A 20089-nucleotide genomic window follows, 5' to 3' on the forward strand; every position below is an offset into this window, starting at 1 on the left:
CCTTTGTAGCCTGTAGAGAGGGGCCATAGAAATGACAGAGGCACAGCATGTCAGACAAGGCCTCTTTGATGATAACATCATCTGTCAGTCAAGATTGTGTGCCTCACAGACTGACCTTTGTCTTGGGTCATTGGGAATGAAGGCAGAGCTCTCCCACCCCAGACTGGAGGTCAAGCGTGACACCTCTTCACTCCTCCTTCTTTCTTACAGAAACCCTGAGGTTGTTGTCCTCAGGCAACTGATTTTTAGGGTCACCAAGGATTGTAGCAGTCTTGTCAATACTTTGAAACTTTGTTACATTGACTTGGTGGAATGATTACGCTATAACTTTGGTTATTTTATGTCTTGATTCGTCTGCTTGTCAGATCCCAGTGAAAAGTAGTATTGCTTGTAGTTTCTCACAAAATCATGGTGAATTAGTTTGATAAACTCCATATTGTTTTCGCTTGAGGACATAATGTTTGTTGTTTTGTCAAAGCATGACGGATTCTTAGGGTAACTCTATCATGGTTTTATTGATGCTGGCCCCCTTTCAAGTTATTCCACCTTTGGAGTCAGACAGGGTGAATTGTGAAAATAGGTTTGCCTCACAGTCGTTCAGGTAGAATTTCTGTACAGTTTCGATGCCTTGATGCTGCCCATGGCAGCTTTCTCTGTTATTAATGTCACATGTGGCCAATCCACTTGGATGATGCAATCCCACCAAGTTCTGGAATCTGTCTACTGTAGCCATGAGGTGTTTAGTGAATGCTGACCTCTGCTTGCCCCAGTCTGGTGTATATGGTGATTGTGTCTGGCTGCTCCCTACAACGTGGGGACTACAAGTATGCCCTCATCCTCTTGCCTCCACAAATGACTTCCAAATGTCCCTTTCCACTACCTCTCCTGATTCTATGTAAGGCAATTTCTCCCACTGCCTCAGCTGAATCAACACACAGACTGTTTGCCTAACATGTAGCTTTACAGAACATCTAGGGCCTGCCTGCTGCCTCCTGCCACTGCTGCTGCATCAATACTAGAGCTAGAAAATTATATTGGATGTTTCTATTGTTCCTACAGGAAAGGATAGATTTCAATACAGGGCATGAACCTTGACTTGACTTTCACATGCAACCCTGCAGATTTTGTTGTTAGCTGTTTATAGGTCTGTGTGCATTATTTTGTTGAATCACTTCTAATGATTAGCTTTACACTATCTTCTGTGAATGTTTTAGTGTTAGTGTTAAAAAATGTTAACTGATATCCATATTGTTAATATTATTCCAAGTTCCATTCATGCATTTTGTATGGATGGAAATTGTTGTTTTGAATCTGGTCAGGTGAAGTGGAAAACCAAATTGAAATGTAATTAAGTCATAACACATTTCTTTATGTCCAAGCTTCTCAACAGATACTGCAAATGGAGGCATTATGTTTCTTGCAGAAATAAGTGACTGTACTTTGCAAGAATGGGGAAAGAAATGCACAAGTGAATTAAAGAGTGTATTAGGTAAAATTCTCCTCGATCTGACATTGAAATCCTCAAAAAAGGGGAGGGCTTTATGAGATGATTTGCAGTGATAAACTTACTAAACAATAGCAGCCTTTTAAAGATATCTGGGATAAATCTCTGCCTGTAACTGATAGTGTCTGTCAAATAGTGTATCTCCCTCAGGGGTTATGTGGCTGGAGACTCTGTCCAGAGAGTAGAAGGGCTGGTGGCTTTGATAGGGGGCTGCATCCTACAAAGACATGACAGGACAGTACTTGTTGTCACCCTGCCTGGTGTTTGGTATCAAGTGGTTGAAGTGTGAAATGATTTGTTTGACTGGGATGTTGACGCTAAAACTAGGGTGGTATAGATCTATATTAGAAACAAGCGGCATTGGAAAGGCATACACATGTTCACACATGCTATGGTCTTTAAAGTGACCAAGTTAACCTGACCTTTCACACTTTGACGTCTAAATCAGTTTGCATACTGCTTCTAGAGGCAGTTGTAGCCAAGTGGTTAAAATGTTGTCATCCCGAAGATCAGGTTTGATTCCCCACATGGATACAATGTGTGAAGCTCATTTCTGGTGTCCCTGCCGTGATATTGCTGGAATATTGCTAAAAGTAGTGTAAAACCAAACTCACTCACTGATAGTGCTTATTTCAACCAAACTGCTATCATCAGTAAAATCTGGGTCCTTGATATGACCTTGACATTTCCATTAAGTGGGTTTAGATCAGATAACGTACAGTGTTCCCAGAAATTATTGAGAAAATCTTTGTTTTTTTTCTAATGATGCTAAGATCGGAAAAAGGGCTTTCAGTATGCACTAAGCCTACTAAATAAGGGAGACAACTCTTGAAGGCTTAGAAGGCAGCTCATTACGTCAAAAGTTATCTCCCTTGTCTGAGCAGACGGCTTCCTGTGTTGACATGGCAGAATTTACAGCAAGAGAGAAGAGAAAGCTCATTCTAGATGATTTTGAAAGGGGTGAGGCTGATGCTAAAGTGTTAGCTTGTAGACATGGTATTTCTCTGTCTACAGTATACAGAACTTTGAAGAATATTCAAACAGGAATCGGGATAGAGCACAAAGCAGGGGCAGGTCGGCCTAGGAAATTCAGTGTTGTGGATCGCCGAAGACTTGGGCAGATTGTGAGTAGGGGCAAATTGAAAAGTGTTGAGAACATCAGAAATGAAATGATTAGCAGAGGAAGTCCTCAGGTATGCAATGAAACAGTTAGGCAGGAATTACAGAGACTTAATTGGGTGAAAAAACGTGGAATTCCCTCGCCGTTGATGAAAGATGCACAAAAGGATAAACGTTTAAACTGGTGTCGGGCTCATGAAAATCAAGATTGGGATAATGTTTTCTTTTCGGATGAAAGTTCTGTTTGGCTTTTCCCTAATTGTGTGAAAATGTGGAACAAGGATACTGTCAAACCTATCTACCAGCGACCGAAACATAGCCCGAAGTTTCACATATGGGGTGGCATATCGGCTTGCGGAGTGACGCCATTGTGTGTTTTCACGGGAAACTTGACAAAAGAAAGATACGTTGACATTCTAAATGGTCACCTTCTTCCAACAGCACAAACATTGTATGAAGATGATTTGATTTTCCAGCATGATAATGACCCAAAACACACTGCACGCTACACAAAACAGTGGTTGTCGGGCGAAAATGTTCAAGTTTTAGACTGGCCCAGTTACAGCCCAGACCTAAACCCAATTGAGAATGTGTGGGGAATCATGAAGGACAGAATAAACCAAAAGGGACTGAGAAATATTGAAGATATGAAGGCCGAGGTGGTCCAATATTGGGATACCCTGTCACACGATTACCTACAAACTTTGATGGGTAGTGTGCCAAGGTGTATTCAGGCATGCATTGCTGAGCGAGGAGGTCTAACAAAGTACTAAAACAAGACTGAGACTGTAAAAGGATGATGTTTTAACATGTTTATGTAAGTAAAACGCCAGAAGTTAATAAACGTAATGAGTTACATGACGCAACATGATTCTCAATAATTTCTGGGAATACTATACACTCAAAGGACCCATGGATTCCCTTAATTTCTGCATTGATCTGGTGTGGACAAGATTATTTACATGCCGATATGCTGTCTGGATATGCTGTCTGACTTGCTTCTCTTGACCTTGTGGTTTCTCACACTTTGAAGCCAGGGAGACACTTATGTATGTTTCAACCCACTCATCTCCCAGCAGAAACCTGTCCAGGGAATCTGTCTCCTCCAGGCAGCTGGCATGCTTCATCTCACAAGGCTGAGTGTCACTTGGCCTATCTGTGAAAGCAGGGGCAGGCCACAGAGGTGACATTTTGCTCTGTTGTCTGGAGGTGTAATTGAATCTGCATGGTGACATCACAGTGAACATGCACACCCTGAGGTGATATGCAGGGACGCACTAACCCCAACCATTACACAACAGAATGTCAAAGCTGCTGATAGACTGGTATGTCATGTCCATGGCATTGTTACATATTTGTAGCCAGGAGTCAAGTAATTTTATGGAGACAGCAGCAGAGAGCAAGGAAGAAGGATGAGGCAGGATCATTCTGAGGACTTAGGTTCTATTCCCTATGTAGCATGGCTAGGGAGGGGGGTCTGTTTTTCCCCCATGTGATTAGCAGGGACTGAAATAGTGCTTGATTTGCATGCCATAACATGCTGATTATTGATACAGCACAGAAAAATAATATCAGGGTTTACATGAGGTTTCCTATTAAATAAATAATAAATTGAGTGTGTGAGTATAGTTTAACGCCGCTTTTAGCAATATTCCAGCAATATCATGGCGGGGGACACCAGAAAATGGGCTTCACTCATTGTACCCATGTGGGGAATCAAACCCGGGTCTTTGGCGTGACGAGCGAATCCTTTAACCACTAGTCTACCCCACCGCCCCCGATATGATAAATTGAAATGACCATTGATGTTGTTTTCAGTTTAATTGAATTATCAAAAGGTATAGGTACAGATTATAAATTATCAGGCCTTTGTCTGATGGGCAATGGCACTCTTAAAAAATTACATTTTTATCCCTGAATATTTTTACGAAAAGCAACATTAGTTCTGATGCCATCATTTGGTCCCTGAACAATGTCAGTCTTCAATAAGTATTTTAATCAGCATTATTTCTTAGGTTTGGGCATTAGTAAGTACTTTTAGATCAGACCATTTGATATACCAAATGATATTCTTCATTAATTTTTTAAGTGTAAAGGGAAATGTTTTTATTTTTTACTTCAGATGTCCTTTTTGTGAAACATGCTATCTGTATTACAATATAGATGTTGCAGTATCTGCATTACAGTACACACAAAATCAGTGAAGGCAATTTTCTGCTGATCTTTCGATTTCCACCAATATTATTTGAAACTGATCATCCTGAACCCCCATTTGATAACACTGTTACAATTCTGTTGAATACAGATTTTCATTGTCCATTCCTTCCATCCCTTTTTACCCCATATTCTGTGCTAACTTTAAGCACTACTTGAATATTATTTGTTTTTTTAAAGATCTTCACTAAACCATGAGTAGTTCAACATCATTCAATTTCATATTATGGCCTATTTAAAAGTATCATTGAACTACATGGCCGGTATGGCAAGAGCTGTTGTTACGAATCATAATGCCAGGACAAGAACTAAATCAAGCCTGAGCTGTATGTTGCAGCCATGATTGAGCAATTTTGTTCCAACCACTAAGACATATAGAGCTGCGTCACCATTTTGTTTGACGAAATAATAGTTGGAAATAAATTCAGCCTGGATAACACTGAGTTGTTTCTCTGCATGAATGTTAGTCTGACTTTGTAATCAGATGAAGGGAAATCATTTGATTGTAAAATTGCATTGATTTATGAGAGGTGTGGTGATAACTTTACAGATGTGCTTGATTTATGCTGGGAGAGATAAGCACAGTTAATTCAAAGCCTCCTTTACAAAAAACATCCTGCTATCATTGCAGTGTAATTACAGTTATGTACTGCCAGGATAACCGCTATATTCAATCAGCATTTCTTTGAAATTCAGTATTCACTGTACTGAAAAACACCAGTATTGCCTACTTGAATTTATCTCTGAAGTTTAATTGTCGTAGTACTTCTATCACTAATTTACTGGGAATGTTGGAATTTCTACAGGCGTCATTTTTTGTTTTTGTCTTTTTTCAACTTATTCTAACTTGAATGTATGACACATTTCATGGGTAACAACTGGTTTCCTTTTCTGCAGTAATTTCCCCTTGATCTGTGGATTTCTGCCAATTTTATTTTAAATTGATCAATCCTGTAAATCACCTAAATCACAATTCAGTGACACACTTTTCATGATTTTCAGCTGAAAATAAATTTTGGTGCTGTCATCCCTGATTTTGTCTTTTCAAAGCATTTTTTTTATCTTAATTTCTAAGGTTGGAACTTGAAAATGTTATTGATATATGGAACAAGTTGGGAATTGATGAGTGTCTGTTACATGTAGTTCTGTATTTAGTTATGCCTAGACTAATGTCATTACACCCAGTTTACTTGCCCACTCACCATGCTCACTGGCTTGTACACATAGACTAAGTTTACTTTTATTTGACTGTTACGTATTTAAACTAAACATGCCCACCCTGACATTCTCAGTAATGTGGCCCTTTTGTTAACACTGCATCTGTATCTTTGAAATTCTCTCACCGACAGGGACTCTGTGGTAGAACCTGTACCCAGCAAGTTACTCTTGTAACAGGACTGCGTGGTCAAGTTTACTAACTGGCTTGATACATACTGTTTTATCCCAGCTGCATTGATCAGTGCTTGTAATGTTAATCACCTGATTGTCTCGTCCAGACCTGGTTATTTTACAGATACCTGCCATTACAGTGTTTATTCTCAGATTGAAACATTAAACAACAAACAATTTAAACTAGATTTAGATTGTCAGACACATCAACATGGTTGATTCCATGAAATCTACTCTTCATGATTGCTCACAATGCTAATCAATGATTGGTCTATTTGATTAATTGCATCAACCTATCACACATCCAAAATATGATAAGCGTGGTGTTAACAAACATATATTCAAGTCTGTTCCTCTGTGCCTTTAAAGACATGTATATCCAGACTTGTGTCAAAGATTTTCTGGATATCGGCTTCACTATTTGTTAAACACAAACTGTCTTTGACTCATGTTCATCTCTTCTAAGAGCCCTTCAAAGGAGTCAACTCCAAGTTGATTCCTGTTGTTCATCAGTGTAATATCCCCCTGTGTATTGCCATGATGAGTAGGATTAAGCCGTAATTAACTGGTGAACACCTCACACTGGGACATTGTGTAATGAACTACTGAGTCCACCTCCTCAGTCACTGGAGGATATGCAGCCATAATTAACAGAACACTATATTGGTGGTAATGGGGAATGACTGCAGGTAAGCCTGTGGATAGTAGTGGAGGTCTCATTGGCTTGTATTGTTGAAACGTCTTGCCTTGAAGTTCTGGGAATAAGTTCTATAACGTTTTTGATGTGTTAAACAGGATGTTTGATTACAGAATTGATGTTCTTTTCGTTCTTTGATGTGTTTCTACTTGAAGTACACAAATCTGTTTTGTGCATGTTATATTCAGTTAGACCTGCTGTTAGTGATTGTTGTGTAGAAGAGATTTCCAGTAGTAGCAGTACTTCATCCCTGTTGTAAGAACAGACTAATCAGGATGAGATCTGGTTGTTTGGGTCATCATACCCCAAAATGTCATCCCAGTGTTCTTAGTATACACGTCTAAAAAATAAATACCAAGCATATTATCAAGTGCATATTTTGGTGTGGAATATTTTGTGTCCTTTAAACTCTTCCAAGCATCAGAAAATAGGGGTAAATCATTATGTAGATTTTCCCCAAGAATTTTCAATGACTTCCCCATCCGTACTCCCTTCTCACACTTGAATACCCCAGTCTGTAGCTAAACATGCATACTTTTCATATGATTCAAGGTAGCAGGCATGTTCTTGTTTTTTAACCAAACAACCCTACAAGTTACCACGAACTGCCTCAGGATTAGAAATGTTTATTCTTTGTATGATTCTTTGGTTCTTTTCACTTCACTTACACCAAGGATACCAAATAAATCATTAAAATGAGAAGTTGCGCAGACTTTGCCATCATTAAGGTTCATAACTCTATTGATACACATTTCTGTGTTTAAGGTGCTGCTGCATGTTAAGTTCTTAGTATGCTTAGTGTTGAGGTGCGTGTGCCTCAAGTAGAGGTGTTGCGTATAGAACTCAACACAGGGTCTTTACTTCAATGATACGCAAACAATCTTGCCTCTGTGTACTGTTTAACATCTCTAAGACAAATAAGTAAGATTTTCTTTTCACCTCTGCCTGTTCTTGTTTCAGGATGCTGTTTTGTGACATTCTATACCAGAAAAGCTGCTCTGGCTGCCCAAAATGCCTTACACAATATCAAAACAATGCATGGGGTAAGTAAAACACTTACAAAAGCTTCTTGTTATTTGGAGAAGACCTCTATTTTCAAGGAGACTTCTTTACCTATCTGACACCTATCAGAACACCACATGTTTGGAGTGTTTTGGTGAGGCCTAAGAAAGGTAGACTTTTTCAGTGATGCTTGCTGTTGTGACAACACGGGGCCACATGAAAATATACCAAATGCTTATCTTTGTTCTGACACAAAAGAAAATATGTAAAAAGGGTTTCTTTGAAGAAAAAAGAATGAAATAAAATCAACTTGGTTACCCTATTTCGGAACTCTGTGTAATCAGTACATCTTGCATTTGAGTTTGCAGTTTGTTTACCAATACCAGTATTTCATCTATCACACTTCACTCGTTCCACACTTCCAATTGCAAAGGTTCCTAATGAAGCATCATGTCTGCTATGAATGAATCTAGTTTGGTAATTAAGTTGTGCAAGTCCCAAGGGAAGATGAGTATGTCATGAGACACCCAGCTGGTGACTTAGTACAGTGAAAGTGGCACATCTGCGTGACAACACTTAAAACTGGAATGAAAACCTTCATCAGGGGTCATTTGATAACATTAATTGAACTCTGCCATTTGACATGTTGTGAATGTACTCATGGTACTTCGTGTTTCCGAATTTGTCAGAAATGGGCATTTCCGCAGCCATACTGCTTAACTGTGTGATTCCTGCTAAATGTACATGTGCATAATTCATAACACATCCTTATGTATCTGGTGCATAATTAATTTCAAAATATGACTATTTTCATTGCAAGCGATGTCAAGCATTCAAACATCAAAGTATTGAAAGTTCAGGTATTCAAAACTAGTCTTCGTAAGTTCTCAACCTTGCTGGTACATCTACTTACTTTCGAAATTATAATATGAATTGCTGTAAGGAACTTGTTTTGCTGTATGAAACTTGATTCGATGTATGTAGTTATCATAGATTCGGTTTTTGATGCACCGTTTCTAAAGGTAGGACCAGCTCACCTCTTCCAAGGAAATCCTGGCTGCCGCACTGGATGGGCTGGTTACTTTGCATTGGTCGTAGTTTGAATGAAGGACTTGAGATAAAGAACTGTCTAGACATTGATGGAGCTTGAGGATCGTTAGCTAGTTTATTTTGAAATATGTTTTATGTGTATACATACATAGAATTCTTGGCATTTTGCCAAAGGAAGACAGCACATCTGTTTGGGAAAAACCTGTATTTATCATGAATCTGAAAATCTCAATGGTGTAAAGTATAGAGCGACAGATCTGCTGTTACACTTGTGAACTGTGCAATTTTGTTTGATCAACAATTTTTGTCTATGCTTGGTGTACTAAACCAATAAATCATTGATGATCATAGGTATATGTGGGTAAATGTACTTTTTTAACATTAGATTTCAAAGAGAGTATCTTGATGGTTGCAATGCACATGCAATTTATGGACTTTCTGAAAAGGTGTAAGATGAATATGAAATATTTGTTGCTCCTGGACAATCAGTTTTTGATAGGTATGGTAGATTGTTCTAGTAGTTGGGGCCTAGGTGATACAGCAAGAGGACGCTGCAGCAGGAAAATACTTTTGGAGTAACAAGTACAGATATTCTTGATTTCCATTGCAATTACTGTGGCAAGTGAGGTTAACCCTGAAATCAGACCATTGGTCATAGTGCTCATTAACTTTACTGACTTCCAAATGTCTTGGACTGTTAATTTGCAGCTATCTTAATGAAGTATCATGATAGCTTCAACAGATTATAGATTTTTTCATGATCTCGCATCAAACCTTGATACTTGATATTCAAGATAGTTAGAGTCTGTATAATTAATCATCTAAAAATGTCACAGTGTTGTGAAATAAAAAAGAAGAAAGGAAAGCCAGAATGATGTTGGCTACATGAATCATTATTTCCTTATGAAATATTCATCACCAAAGTTATCCAACTTTTAAGCAATACCGATGTAGCGCAACATGAATTGTTTCCAATATTGCAAACGCCAATAAAAACACAATTATATTGTTAAATGGGAAATAGAATGGAAACCCCAGAATGAGGAAGCTGCATGAAAAATAATACAATATGAAATGTTCATCATGAAAGCTGTCAAACTTTTAAAGCGATGCTGCTTCAACTCAACATTCCATGCCAATGTTCCACCATGTGTTGTACCACACAGCAGGGTTGACCACACCAGGGGTCCACAGAGACCACAACAAACAGATGCTTGTCTGCTGTATCTCCTCACACACCATCATGTCCTTCATGTATCATGCTTCAGCTACATGATGATTGGATGGGGTTATTGATGGAGCTGCACGTTGGGGGATGATGGGGGATGATTGCAGAATTCAAGCACTGGTCCCAGCAAGGTTGCTGCTGACATTGGGGTGACCTGTACATGGGCCCAGACTTGGTGTATCTGTTTGATAGAAGGGTTTCATCATGCGAGACTGACCTCTTGACAAGGTGTGGCTTCTGGCTTTCTGCATGATTGTAAATGTAATTGAAACTGGGGCAGTTTGTTGGTTTCACAGAAGTGATTAGAGTTTGTTGTCATAGTTACCAGAAAGTGAAACTAGTCAGTTCTGAATGGATTTTCGAGTAGAGAAGTGTCCCAGATATTTTATGTGGTGAGGTTGAGTTTAAAGGATTGAACTTTCTAAGCTTGATGTAAGACAGCAAGTGGTAGGTGTATGTTTCCCTGTCTATTTATTATTACATTCTCAAGTTTCAAATCTGGTTTGCTCTAGTGATGGGGACTTCAGTTACTTTTTGAAATGAAATCATTATTAACTTTTAAATTAGATGTGTTAAATTTTACTTCTTTGATTGGCATTCTAGAAGCTGGGTAGATGAAGGATTAGGACTATTTTATGGATATACAACTTCTTTATTTCGTATAGGCAATGTTTCAACACAGATTCTAATGTCCTTGTCAAGCAAGAGATACATGGGATGTAAAAAAAAAGTAAAAGAGTAAAAAATTGAACCAGTTTTTAACACATTTTCTCATCGATAAACAGAATTTAGTAAAACATTTCACAGATTAACTCTAGGATATCATCAAGTCTGCAAAATATCTAAGAGATTGGTTGAAAATTATGCGAGCATTGTCAAATTCAAAACAGCATGTGAAAAAGTGTATTATCAAGGGGAAATTCACTTATTTCAGTATATGTTCAGTGTTGTCTCCATCTTTGTGCACAATTAAACAAAGCCATAGTTTCTTTCAAGCAGAAATGCTTTTATGTATTTCTTCCACCGATATCTCCTCCCATGACATAACTATCCTGTCCTTTAACGCCCATGCAGTCAATTTGTCTGTCACCCCTCAGTGTTCCATACAGCATTGCACTTTTGGAGATGCATGATTTGCAAGCAATCTATTAGATATTTTGTATACATATGTACTTGTTAGTGATACACTAGGGTTACTCTGTGAATTTTTTCAGGAAATTTAGTTTCTCTACCACTGAGGAAATACTTGTGAAAAACCGGTTCACTTTTTTTGGGACACCTGATACATGAGATGTTTGGACAAAAGATGAGGGATGAGTTGAAAATGACTTGTTTATACAATCTATGGTATAATCATCTTTTGTCCAAACTTATCCTCTTTATATATCACCCCCACTTTACTTCCTCATGTATCACTTGCTTGACAACAATATTAGAATCTATGACAAAACGTCACCTTTACAGAAAAGGAAGTTGAATGTCCATTAAATAGTCCTCATCCTGTGAAATTTTAGAGGTAAGAGAAGATTTCTTTTTCTGTGTCAGGTCATTGGTTGATGTCACTTCACTTGGTTAAATATTGAGCTGCACCCATAATTGCAAGGTAAAATGATCTGAGTAAAGGATTAATGAGATAACTAGATTTATGACAAGTAATGATCATTGCACATGATCAGTCCAGGTTACTGGCTCATGGAAAATTAAACAATCATCATTAGTACAGGTAATAGCTCATTTAAACTGTTTTCAAGTCAAGATGAAACAATGAAATAATTGATGAACCTAGAATAAGGTAGCTCCGTCTTGGTTGACCTGTAACAGAATAGAATAATGCTAAATACGTTGTGGGAGACCACTGCTTTTCTACCGTTTGATAAAAACATACACAATTTTTATCATGACAGCAACAAATGTGGTTTTTGACAGTCAGAAATTGATCTGTAAAGGCATTTAACCTGAATACTAGACTGAGAAGAAGACTACTCCAAATCAGTTATAGCGTTGTGGATATTTTGAGATAATAGAAACCTGAAGTAGATTCTTGTAGAGAGCACCTTGTTGGTCAGGAGATGCAATTTATGCATTAGCTGTGGTTGAGTGTGATTCTGTCCAAGGATGTAGGTTCCTAGCAACCTGTGTTTGTAAAAGGCGATCGGGTGGTCAGGTTTTGTGACTGCATGGTTGATTGTATGTCTCTGTAAATCCATTTGTTTACATCACTGACATCAGCATGGCATGTCACTGGATTTACAGGTAGCTATCTCATTCTGGAACAGGGATGTGAAAAGCCCACTGCCTGACCTCCCATTCCAGTGTTTTTATTCTGTCAGTCAAACATATTTGTATGTCACCCAATACTCGTGTTCAGTTGATTTCCAATGTTAATTATGATATTTATTTAAAAATGAACAAGAAAATCAGACAGTCTTGCGAAAGGTTATCAGGGTTAGTGATTTTACATGTGCTACTGTATCAGAGTACACTAGCATTTAAAAGGTTATTTCCAACCCTACAGAAATACGGAAATATGGAAGTATTGTGTTCTGCTTCAATATCAAACAACAGACGAACAGTCATGCCACCCAGTAAAGAAAGAAAAAACAACTCCTCGATGTTCCAAGCTCATGCTTTAACCAGTTAAAGACATACAGCTAACTATTGCCAGTTCAATAGCTACATGTTTGCATGGCAAAGATGCACACATTTGCAGTTCCAATTATATCACTGAAGAGGATTTATTTGCATGGTTCCATTGAACTTCATTTAATAGTGTTCCTCTTGCGCCAGCTTGTTCCGACACTAACATTACATGCCTAAATCACTGGAGCTGACCTTGACATATTTCTGTTAGGATACTGTGACCTGCAAATAGTGGAAGGTTAGCCAGCACTGATCCCAGTGTCAGTATTAAGCTGGGTCATGCTCTCAATCAGCAATGCTTGTATAGGTCTGTGAGTCAGTCAGTGATGTTTGTTACAATCAGTTTTCTATGTCCCTGGAGTATTGCCAAATAAACTGTAAGATTTGTCCTGGTTCAAATGACAAGGGACGGGCAAGATTTCATATAAGGAAATAGTATTAGTATTTGATATCTTAGAACATGTTCTATAGATGTTGTGTTTTCATTTTCCTTGTTGAGCTGCAAATGTCAGCTTCCTTGATTTATGGACAAGCATTGTACGCGAATTTGTTAATCTGATGGATTTCTGATATTTTTCAATCATACTGGGGTTTTGTCATGAATGGAAGGGCTTCTTTAACAATAAATGAACTCATGAACAGAAGACTCAAGTCAAACATTGGACATTTCATGTCTTCATATGCCATGAAGACAGGATTTAATTTGCAAATCATCATTGTGCTTTGTAAAGCTAGGGGATGGGATGCTGTCATTCATTTCTCTAATTATACACTCAATCAGGTAACTATCAATTGTGTAACTGCCACTTTATTTCATCCATCCATTGTTAATTCCATCTATCCATTCATCTATTTATTCATCCTCCTCAGTCATATTGCCTAATAAATATATGAATGCACATGTTCAGTTTGCTGAGAATGTTTGTAAAACTGAACTACTTGGTTTGAACTCATACAGATCTTCTTTTGAAGTGTTAGAATAGGTTTCCAACACTGATCCCACCACTGATCTACCGTTTGGTAGGAGAGGGTTATCTCATGATTTAATTTTTGAGTGACTTTGAATGTGTAAGCTGCTCGTTTAAGTCCAGATTCATTTTTCTCAAACAATGCGATGTAAACAAAAACATTCTGTTAAAAATGCTCACTTTTCAATGTAGTGTGTTTTAGGATGGTTTTGAAATATAACACATTGAATTATTTTATCAGCTGCACCAAACAAATTGTGTTGACAACTGTTTGAATAACATAGTGGCTTAATATTTTCTTTCATACTGGTCCATTGAAATGGTAGTCAATCATAATTTTGATGAGATTTTTGTCGCATCAAGGATGTTTCTTTGATTTAAGAAAGTGTAGCTCTGGGGACCACCACTAATGGTTTTTAAGGGTCCTTGCAGACTACATGATGGCCCTTGAAAGTACTGGGCCTATATTTTCGAAGCTCTTTTAGCGCTAAGAGAGTCGTAAGTGCCATGCATTAACATTAACGTAAGTCTATCTTAGCGCTAAGAGAGCTTAAAAAATATAGGCCCTGAAGTATTGTAGTGTATCGTAGGTTTAGGTAATATTACTTTAGAAGCTGCATTGTATTGGTCATGACTGGTAGGTGAAATGACGTGCAACCGATCTGATGTAGATGCACTGTAGGTCATTATTACTGTTAATCTCCTACTGTATTGTGTCTTCTGCGTCCATTAGTCACATTTGTATGTATAATTTGCTTCAAGACTACTGAATGCGGAACATGTATGTATAGTAAATCTATGCTTTAAAGATTGAAGTTTGGACAAGCGAACAGTAAGAATGCTCATTTGCTATTATATTATTTTAGAATGTATAATTTAAACTATTGATTATTACCTTAGAGGACTTGTGCAAGTCTACAGCTTTGTGAACTGGCTCATAGTAGGTCATCGTGCCTCAAGAACGGGAGACATGCATTCAATCACTAGAATGACTGGTCAAGCTGTATATTGACAGGGGATGTGATATGGCCTAACTGATGTTCACTGTGACCTTAAAGAATATTTATTCGCAAAAGGCTGCCCATAAATCCATAAACATGAAATAGTATTGAATATAGTAAACTACCGTTAGGCCAAACATGTTTATGCATATCCTCCAACTCTCGCTCTTTGTATGTGTGTGCGTCAGTAGGTATTGGGATACATGTACCAGAGACTCCATGTAAACGAGGAATAATAGTTTCACCCCCAGTTTGCCTGGCCCAAACTCAATTATATACGGCTGCCATGATCATGACACAGGTATAATTTATAATCCTGGTGGCAGTGTAATACAGTACTCCTCCACAACACAGTGCTGCATGCTGGTCAAATTCCAATCACTCACTAGATCAGTTCATTTTGAGGGACAAACGTGATATGAAAGATTTTAAAGCCATGTTTTTTGGGGTTTTTTTTTACAGATGCATCATCCTATACAGATGAAACCAGCCGACAGTGAGAAAAGAAATGGTGGGTTGACGGGACTTACACTTTTGTCCAGAACAGTTTTGATTTATAAGGGCTATGACCCATCCTGTTTCTTTTCTTCTGCTTCACTGTCTTCCTAACAACTACTGTCAAACCTGATGTATGTTGAGGAAAGTAATGTGAGATAAATGGAAATGCATGCCATGTTTTTGTAAAACATTGAAACAGAATGTTAAGAACTTAAATCATTTCTTGATTAAAATCTGTATGAAGTTTTCAAAGATATTCTTTTGGATGTATGTTTCTTCTTGTGCATGTTTCTAAGTAATGTTGTTTGGAAAGAATTCCAGCCTCTTATTCCATTTCAGTAGAAGAACGAAAGCTTTTTGTGGGGATGGTGTCTAAAAAATTAAGTGAAAATGATATACGGATGATGTTTGCTCCATTTGGCACGATAGAGGATTGTACAGTGTTACGGGATGCAAACGGTGCTAGTCGAGGTGAGTAAGGGGTAGAATAAACATACGATACCACTTCAAAGAGGGTAATTGGAATAAGTTTCTGTAAAAAAGAAAACACTCATGTAAATGGAAAAATGCTTCAGAAAATCTCTTTCTTCCCCCCCCCTCATTAAGAGATGAAAGAAACCAGAGTTAGGCTCTTGCTAAAGTTTTCTTGTAATTATTTGATTTTACATTCTTGTGAATATTCATTTTCATGTTTGAAAACCTCAGTTGAATAAGAATTTGTTTGATGGAATTGGTCAAACTTCACTGGCATACAGACCCTGAAACAAATGTTTCCAATACTGTACATTCATGACTATTGTATTTGGCAAATATAGATTACTCTAAGTGAAAATGAAGAAAGTTTCATGTATGACAAAGATAATTTAAGAACTTTTTCTGAAATATGTTAATTTCAGAGACAAACATTTTTACCTTGCTAGTCTTATGAGGTTGCACTAGTTATTATTGATAAGTCTGCAGAGAGAAGAGGCTGTTAGAGTTGTGAAAATGTTTTTTGTGAAAGAAAACATATATCCTTCTGTCTTACCGTGTTTGTACACACACTGAAATGTCATCTGTAATTCAATACGTAGAGGAGTATCATGATCTTTGAAGGACATGTAGATAGCCTCTGTGTTGTGAAGGTGTTTACACTACCATCTCTTTGTTGCAGGGTGTGCATTTGTTACATATGCCAATCGCCACAGTGCACAGAATGCTATCAAGAGCATGCATCACTCACAGACTATGGAGGTATGTACATTTTCGGTAACCCATCAAGGTAAGGGTTAGAATTGGTCTTCAGCAACCCATGCTTGTTGTAAAAGGCGACTAATGGTTTTGGGTGGTCTGGCTTCTGAGTTGGATGGACGCACAGAATTCATCATTATTCTCAGAATAGTAAACATCTAGACAGACTTTTTTATCCCCAGATTTAGTTATTTTACAAAGTTACCTGTAGACCAGTAGGGTATGACCATTGTTGTCGCCCCCCAGAATATGGGGAAGCATGAACACTGTAGTAGTAGTAGTCTATTACTTATGCCAACCTCACATGTTGGAAATTAGTCTCCCCTTCGGACGTTTGTTAACATTATTCCTCTTCATCGTCATTCTGTGAAGCTAATCCTGCTTTTTATACGAAACTAGAATGTTTACAGTCGTAACCTTAGCTGGAGTTCCTTCCATGGACCACTGTAAAAAGGTCGATCTAAGGCTAACTACTCAGTGTCACTGAATTTTTAACTGTCCCCGGCACAATTCAATCACTGATGGCTATTTGAAAACTGACAGTGATTATAGTTTTTATCCCCCCGGCATGTAATGCGAGGGGATATAGTCGACGCCTAGTCCGTCCGTAATCATTTTGTTTCGGGAGCATAGCTCAAACACCGTTCAATATTTTTAGACCAAACTTGATAGATATAGTAATATCAGCCTATGTATGGTTGTGCCTTTTGCTATTTACAGATTTTTGCCATTTATATTTTTTTGTTGTTTTTCTGTGGAACATTTTGGTGTTAGTCTTATGGTGGGGTGGGCTTTGTTTCCAGAGCAGAACTTGGTAAATGTATCAATGAGAACCTATAGTGTTGCCTTTTGCTATGTAAAGGATCGTGTCATTTATTATTTTCTCAGTTTCCATGGTAACGTTTTGGACCTAGTCTGAAAAGTGAAAGGTGTGTTTCGTTTCCAGAGCAGAACTCAAAAACTTCTTCTTAATATCTGTCAGATATGTGTGGCAGACCCCAAAGTGGTGCCTTTTGGTTTTTAAAGGTTTTTGTGATATATTATTTTCTTGGTTTCCATGGAAACGTTTTGGACTTCTCAAAAAGGAGGGGTGGGCTTCGTTCCCAGAGCACAACTCGAAAACCATTTCATATCATTCAACAGATCTTGGCAGATATATGAGACAGATCTTGAAATTGTGACTTTGCTGATTACAGATATATGGCATTTATAATTTTCATGACTTCCATGGAAACAATTCAAACTTAGTCTGTCAAAAACAAAACAGTCCGTAACTGTCAGATGATTTGTCCTGTCAAACATGTCGGGGCTGGAGGGATATGTCATCTTCTGATGATTCTTGTTTTATGTGGACAGCTTATAATATCTTATGATAATGAGTGTGGGGTAGCCTTATTGTTAAAGCAAATCGCTCTTCACACCGAAGACCCAGGTTCGATTCTGCACCTTGGTACAATGAGCGAAGCCCGTATCTCGTATGGCTGCAATACCAGCTGGAATACTGCTTAAAGTCGTGTGAACCCATAGTCAGTCACTCACCTTTATGATAATGGTTAGCATGCTGATAATGTACACAAGAAAATACATTAAAACTTCTTTTCTCTCTCTCTCCCAAAAAAAGTTCTGACCTGTTTCCGCCATGTTTTTCAAAAGACATCGTATTCATTCATTGTAGTCATCATGTCACGCAAACATGCCTAGCTGGACCAGTTTTAAGTGTGGCTGTTTACAGATCTCTTGAAGTGTGTATTGGGAGGTCCCCTCCTCTGTGTGCAATTACAATAGTGACAGTCATGCTGATCTGTATCTCTTGCCTCAGACAGAGCCAGTGTCAGCTTCTTGTAGAGATATATCATACAGTTATGGAAAACTGGTTAGGTTAAATGTGAATGATTTTTAGAATGGGGTCTTTTTTAAAAAACTCGCCCTCAATTACTGCCTCACTAATCAAACTCTTTGCAACTCTGAAAGTGTCCTGGCTTTCATCTGCAAGATGGCTTTATGGCACAGGGTGTGTAAAAATGGGTTATTTCCATTTTTTTCTCAGCTTGAAATAGAACCGATCATCTCGACAATTTGGAGTCGTAAATAATCTTTCATGGGGGTATGGAAGGGGAAGTCACGGCCAACTGTGAAGAGAGTCACGATTATCTCATAAAAATCCGAGTTAACAGATCAGGGCCAAAGCTAGAGTAGATTGAATTTCAGGAACTTCTGGAGCAATCGTATGCTTATAATGGAAACTCCAGCAGGAACATTTGGTGTCTGTGAATGATGCTTTGATACTATATGGGTCCCGTCATGGTCATTAACAGAAGTAACTCTCACAGTGACATCCTCATGCCATTGTTTATATGTAGCTGTTGGGGTTTCCCAGTAAGTAGGCTCTGATCCAAACAGTGTGAAGCAAGAACTCTGGTATCTTCTACAATCCACAGAAACATAGGTCTCAAATAGTTGTGTCTGCTGTGAGGATACATAGCATTATATAGATACTGGAATTAGGTTTGTGCTATAGGTTCCTGATGGCGTTTGTTTTCCAAGAGGAATTCCTTGTTGAGTTAGCAGCAACCCAAGTCTGTATGGTTGTATCATTTCATATTTGTAAGATTTATGATACTTGTGGATAATACTTATGGGTAAATCCCTGTGGAGATTTTGGGTGAATGTTGCCGAATAACCTTTGCACTCTTAATGCATCACATGGTCTGACTCTTTGATCAGTAAATTACAATGCAGTGTCCTAAAGTGCCCCAATGGGGACCTAGTGCAAATTATTCCCATTCACACTTACATTCCCATGCATGTTATGGGAGTGTTGCCCATTATATCAATTGGGGTGGTGGGGAAGCCTAGTGGTTAAAGCGTTCACATGTCATACCGACAACCAGGGTTTGATTCCAGCATGGGTACAAAGTGTGAAGCCCATTTCTGGTGTCCCTACCGTGATATTACCAAAATATTGCTAAAAATGGCATAAAACTTAACTCGCTCACTCATTATAGTAAACACTGGATTGTCTGGCTGTCATTTGAATATTTTGAGGTAGGCTGCCATGCACTTTTTTCACTGCAGTCATGGTGATCACTAATATAGTTGCTTGTTTAAACAAGGGCAGCCGAAACTGGTGAAAAGTAGTAATTTTGGATACTGTCTTGTGAACATGATGAATTGTTGATGAATTTATGCAGCTTTTGATCAATGTTAAATCCAACAGCTGTCACAATCTCGAACTACTACTACTACTAGTTTTAGTTTTAAGAAATAAATTTGTTCCCCATTTTGTCAGAAGAACACAACAAATGCTTATTAAAAATCGTATGTATTTATTGATGTTTACATTTCTTCAGCATTGTAGCTGTAAGTATTTTAAATGAAAATACTGATACTGAATAGGTTACACCAAGGCATTTTCTTAAAATGTAAACACCCAAGAACTTGAAAAATGCGTTCAGAAGTGTTTCCTTTTTGATGTCTTTGAGAAAGAACATTAAGTAAGTTTGAAATGTTTTTATAAATGCTTTGAAGTTCTTTTGTCTGTCTGAAGTG

At 38.0% G+C, this 20089-nt stretch overlaps 1 protein-coding gene across 23 annotated transcripts in view; it reads left to right on the forward strand.

The window, feature by feature from the left end:
- LOC137287441 (CUGBP Elav-like family member 2) overlaps window positions 1-20089 on the forward strand; it is a 227569-nt gene that overhangs the window by 183949 nt on the left and 23531 nt on the right. For 14 of the 23 annotated variants that reach the window (XM_067819716.1, XM_067819717.1, XM_067819725.1 and 11 more), the window contains 4 exons: window positions 7884-7966; window positions 15275-15323; window positions 15650-15781; window positions 16464-16543. In XM_067819716.1, coding sequence (XP_067675817.1) covers window positions 7884-7966; window positions 15275-15323; window positions 15650-15781; window positions 16464-16543 — 344 coding nt within the window. The remainder of the gene's footprint in view (window positions 1-7883; window positions 7967-15274; window positions 15324-15649; window positions 15782-16463; window positions 16544-20089) is intronic. The other 9 variants (XM_067819726.1, XM_067819713.1, XM_067819719.1 and 6 more) reach the window with 1 other exon arrangement.

This window comes from Haliotis asinina, chromosome 6 (assembly GCF_037392515.1).
Source record: "Haliotis asinina isolate JCU_RB_2024 chromosome 6, JCU_Hal_asi_v2, whole genome shotgun sequence".
In the NCBI taxonomy this organism is placed as follows: domain Eukaryota; kingdom Metazoa; phylum Mollusca; class Gastropoda; order Lepetellida; family Haliotidae; genus Haliotis; species Haliotis asinina.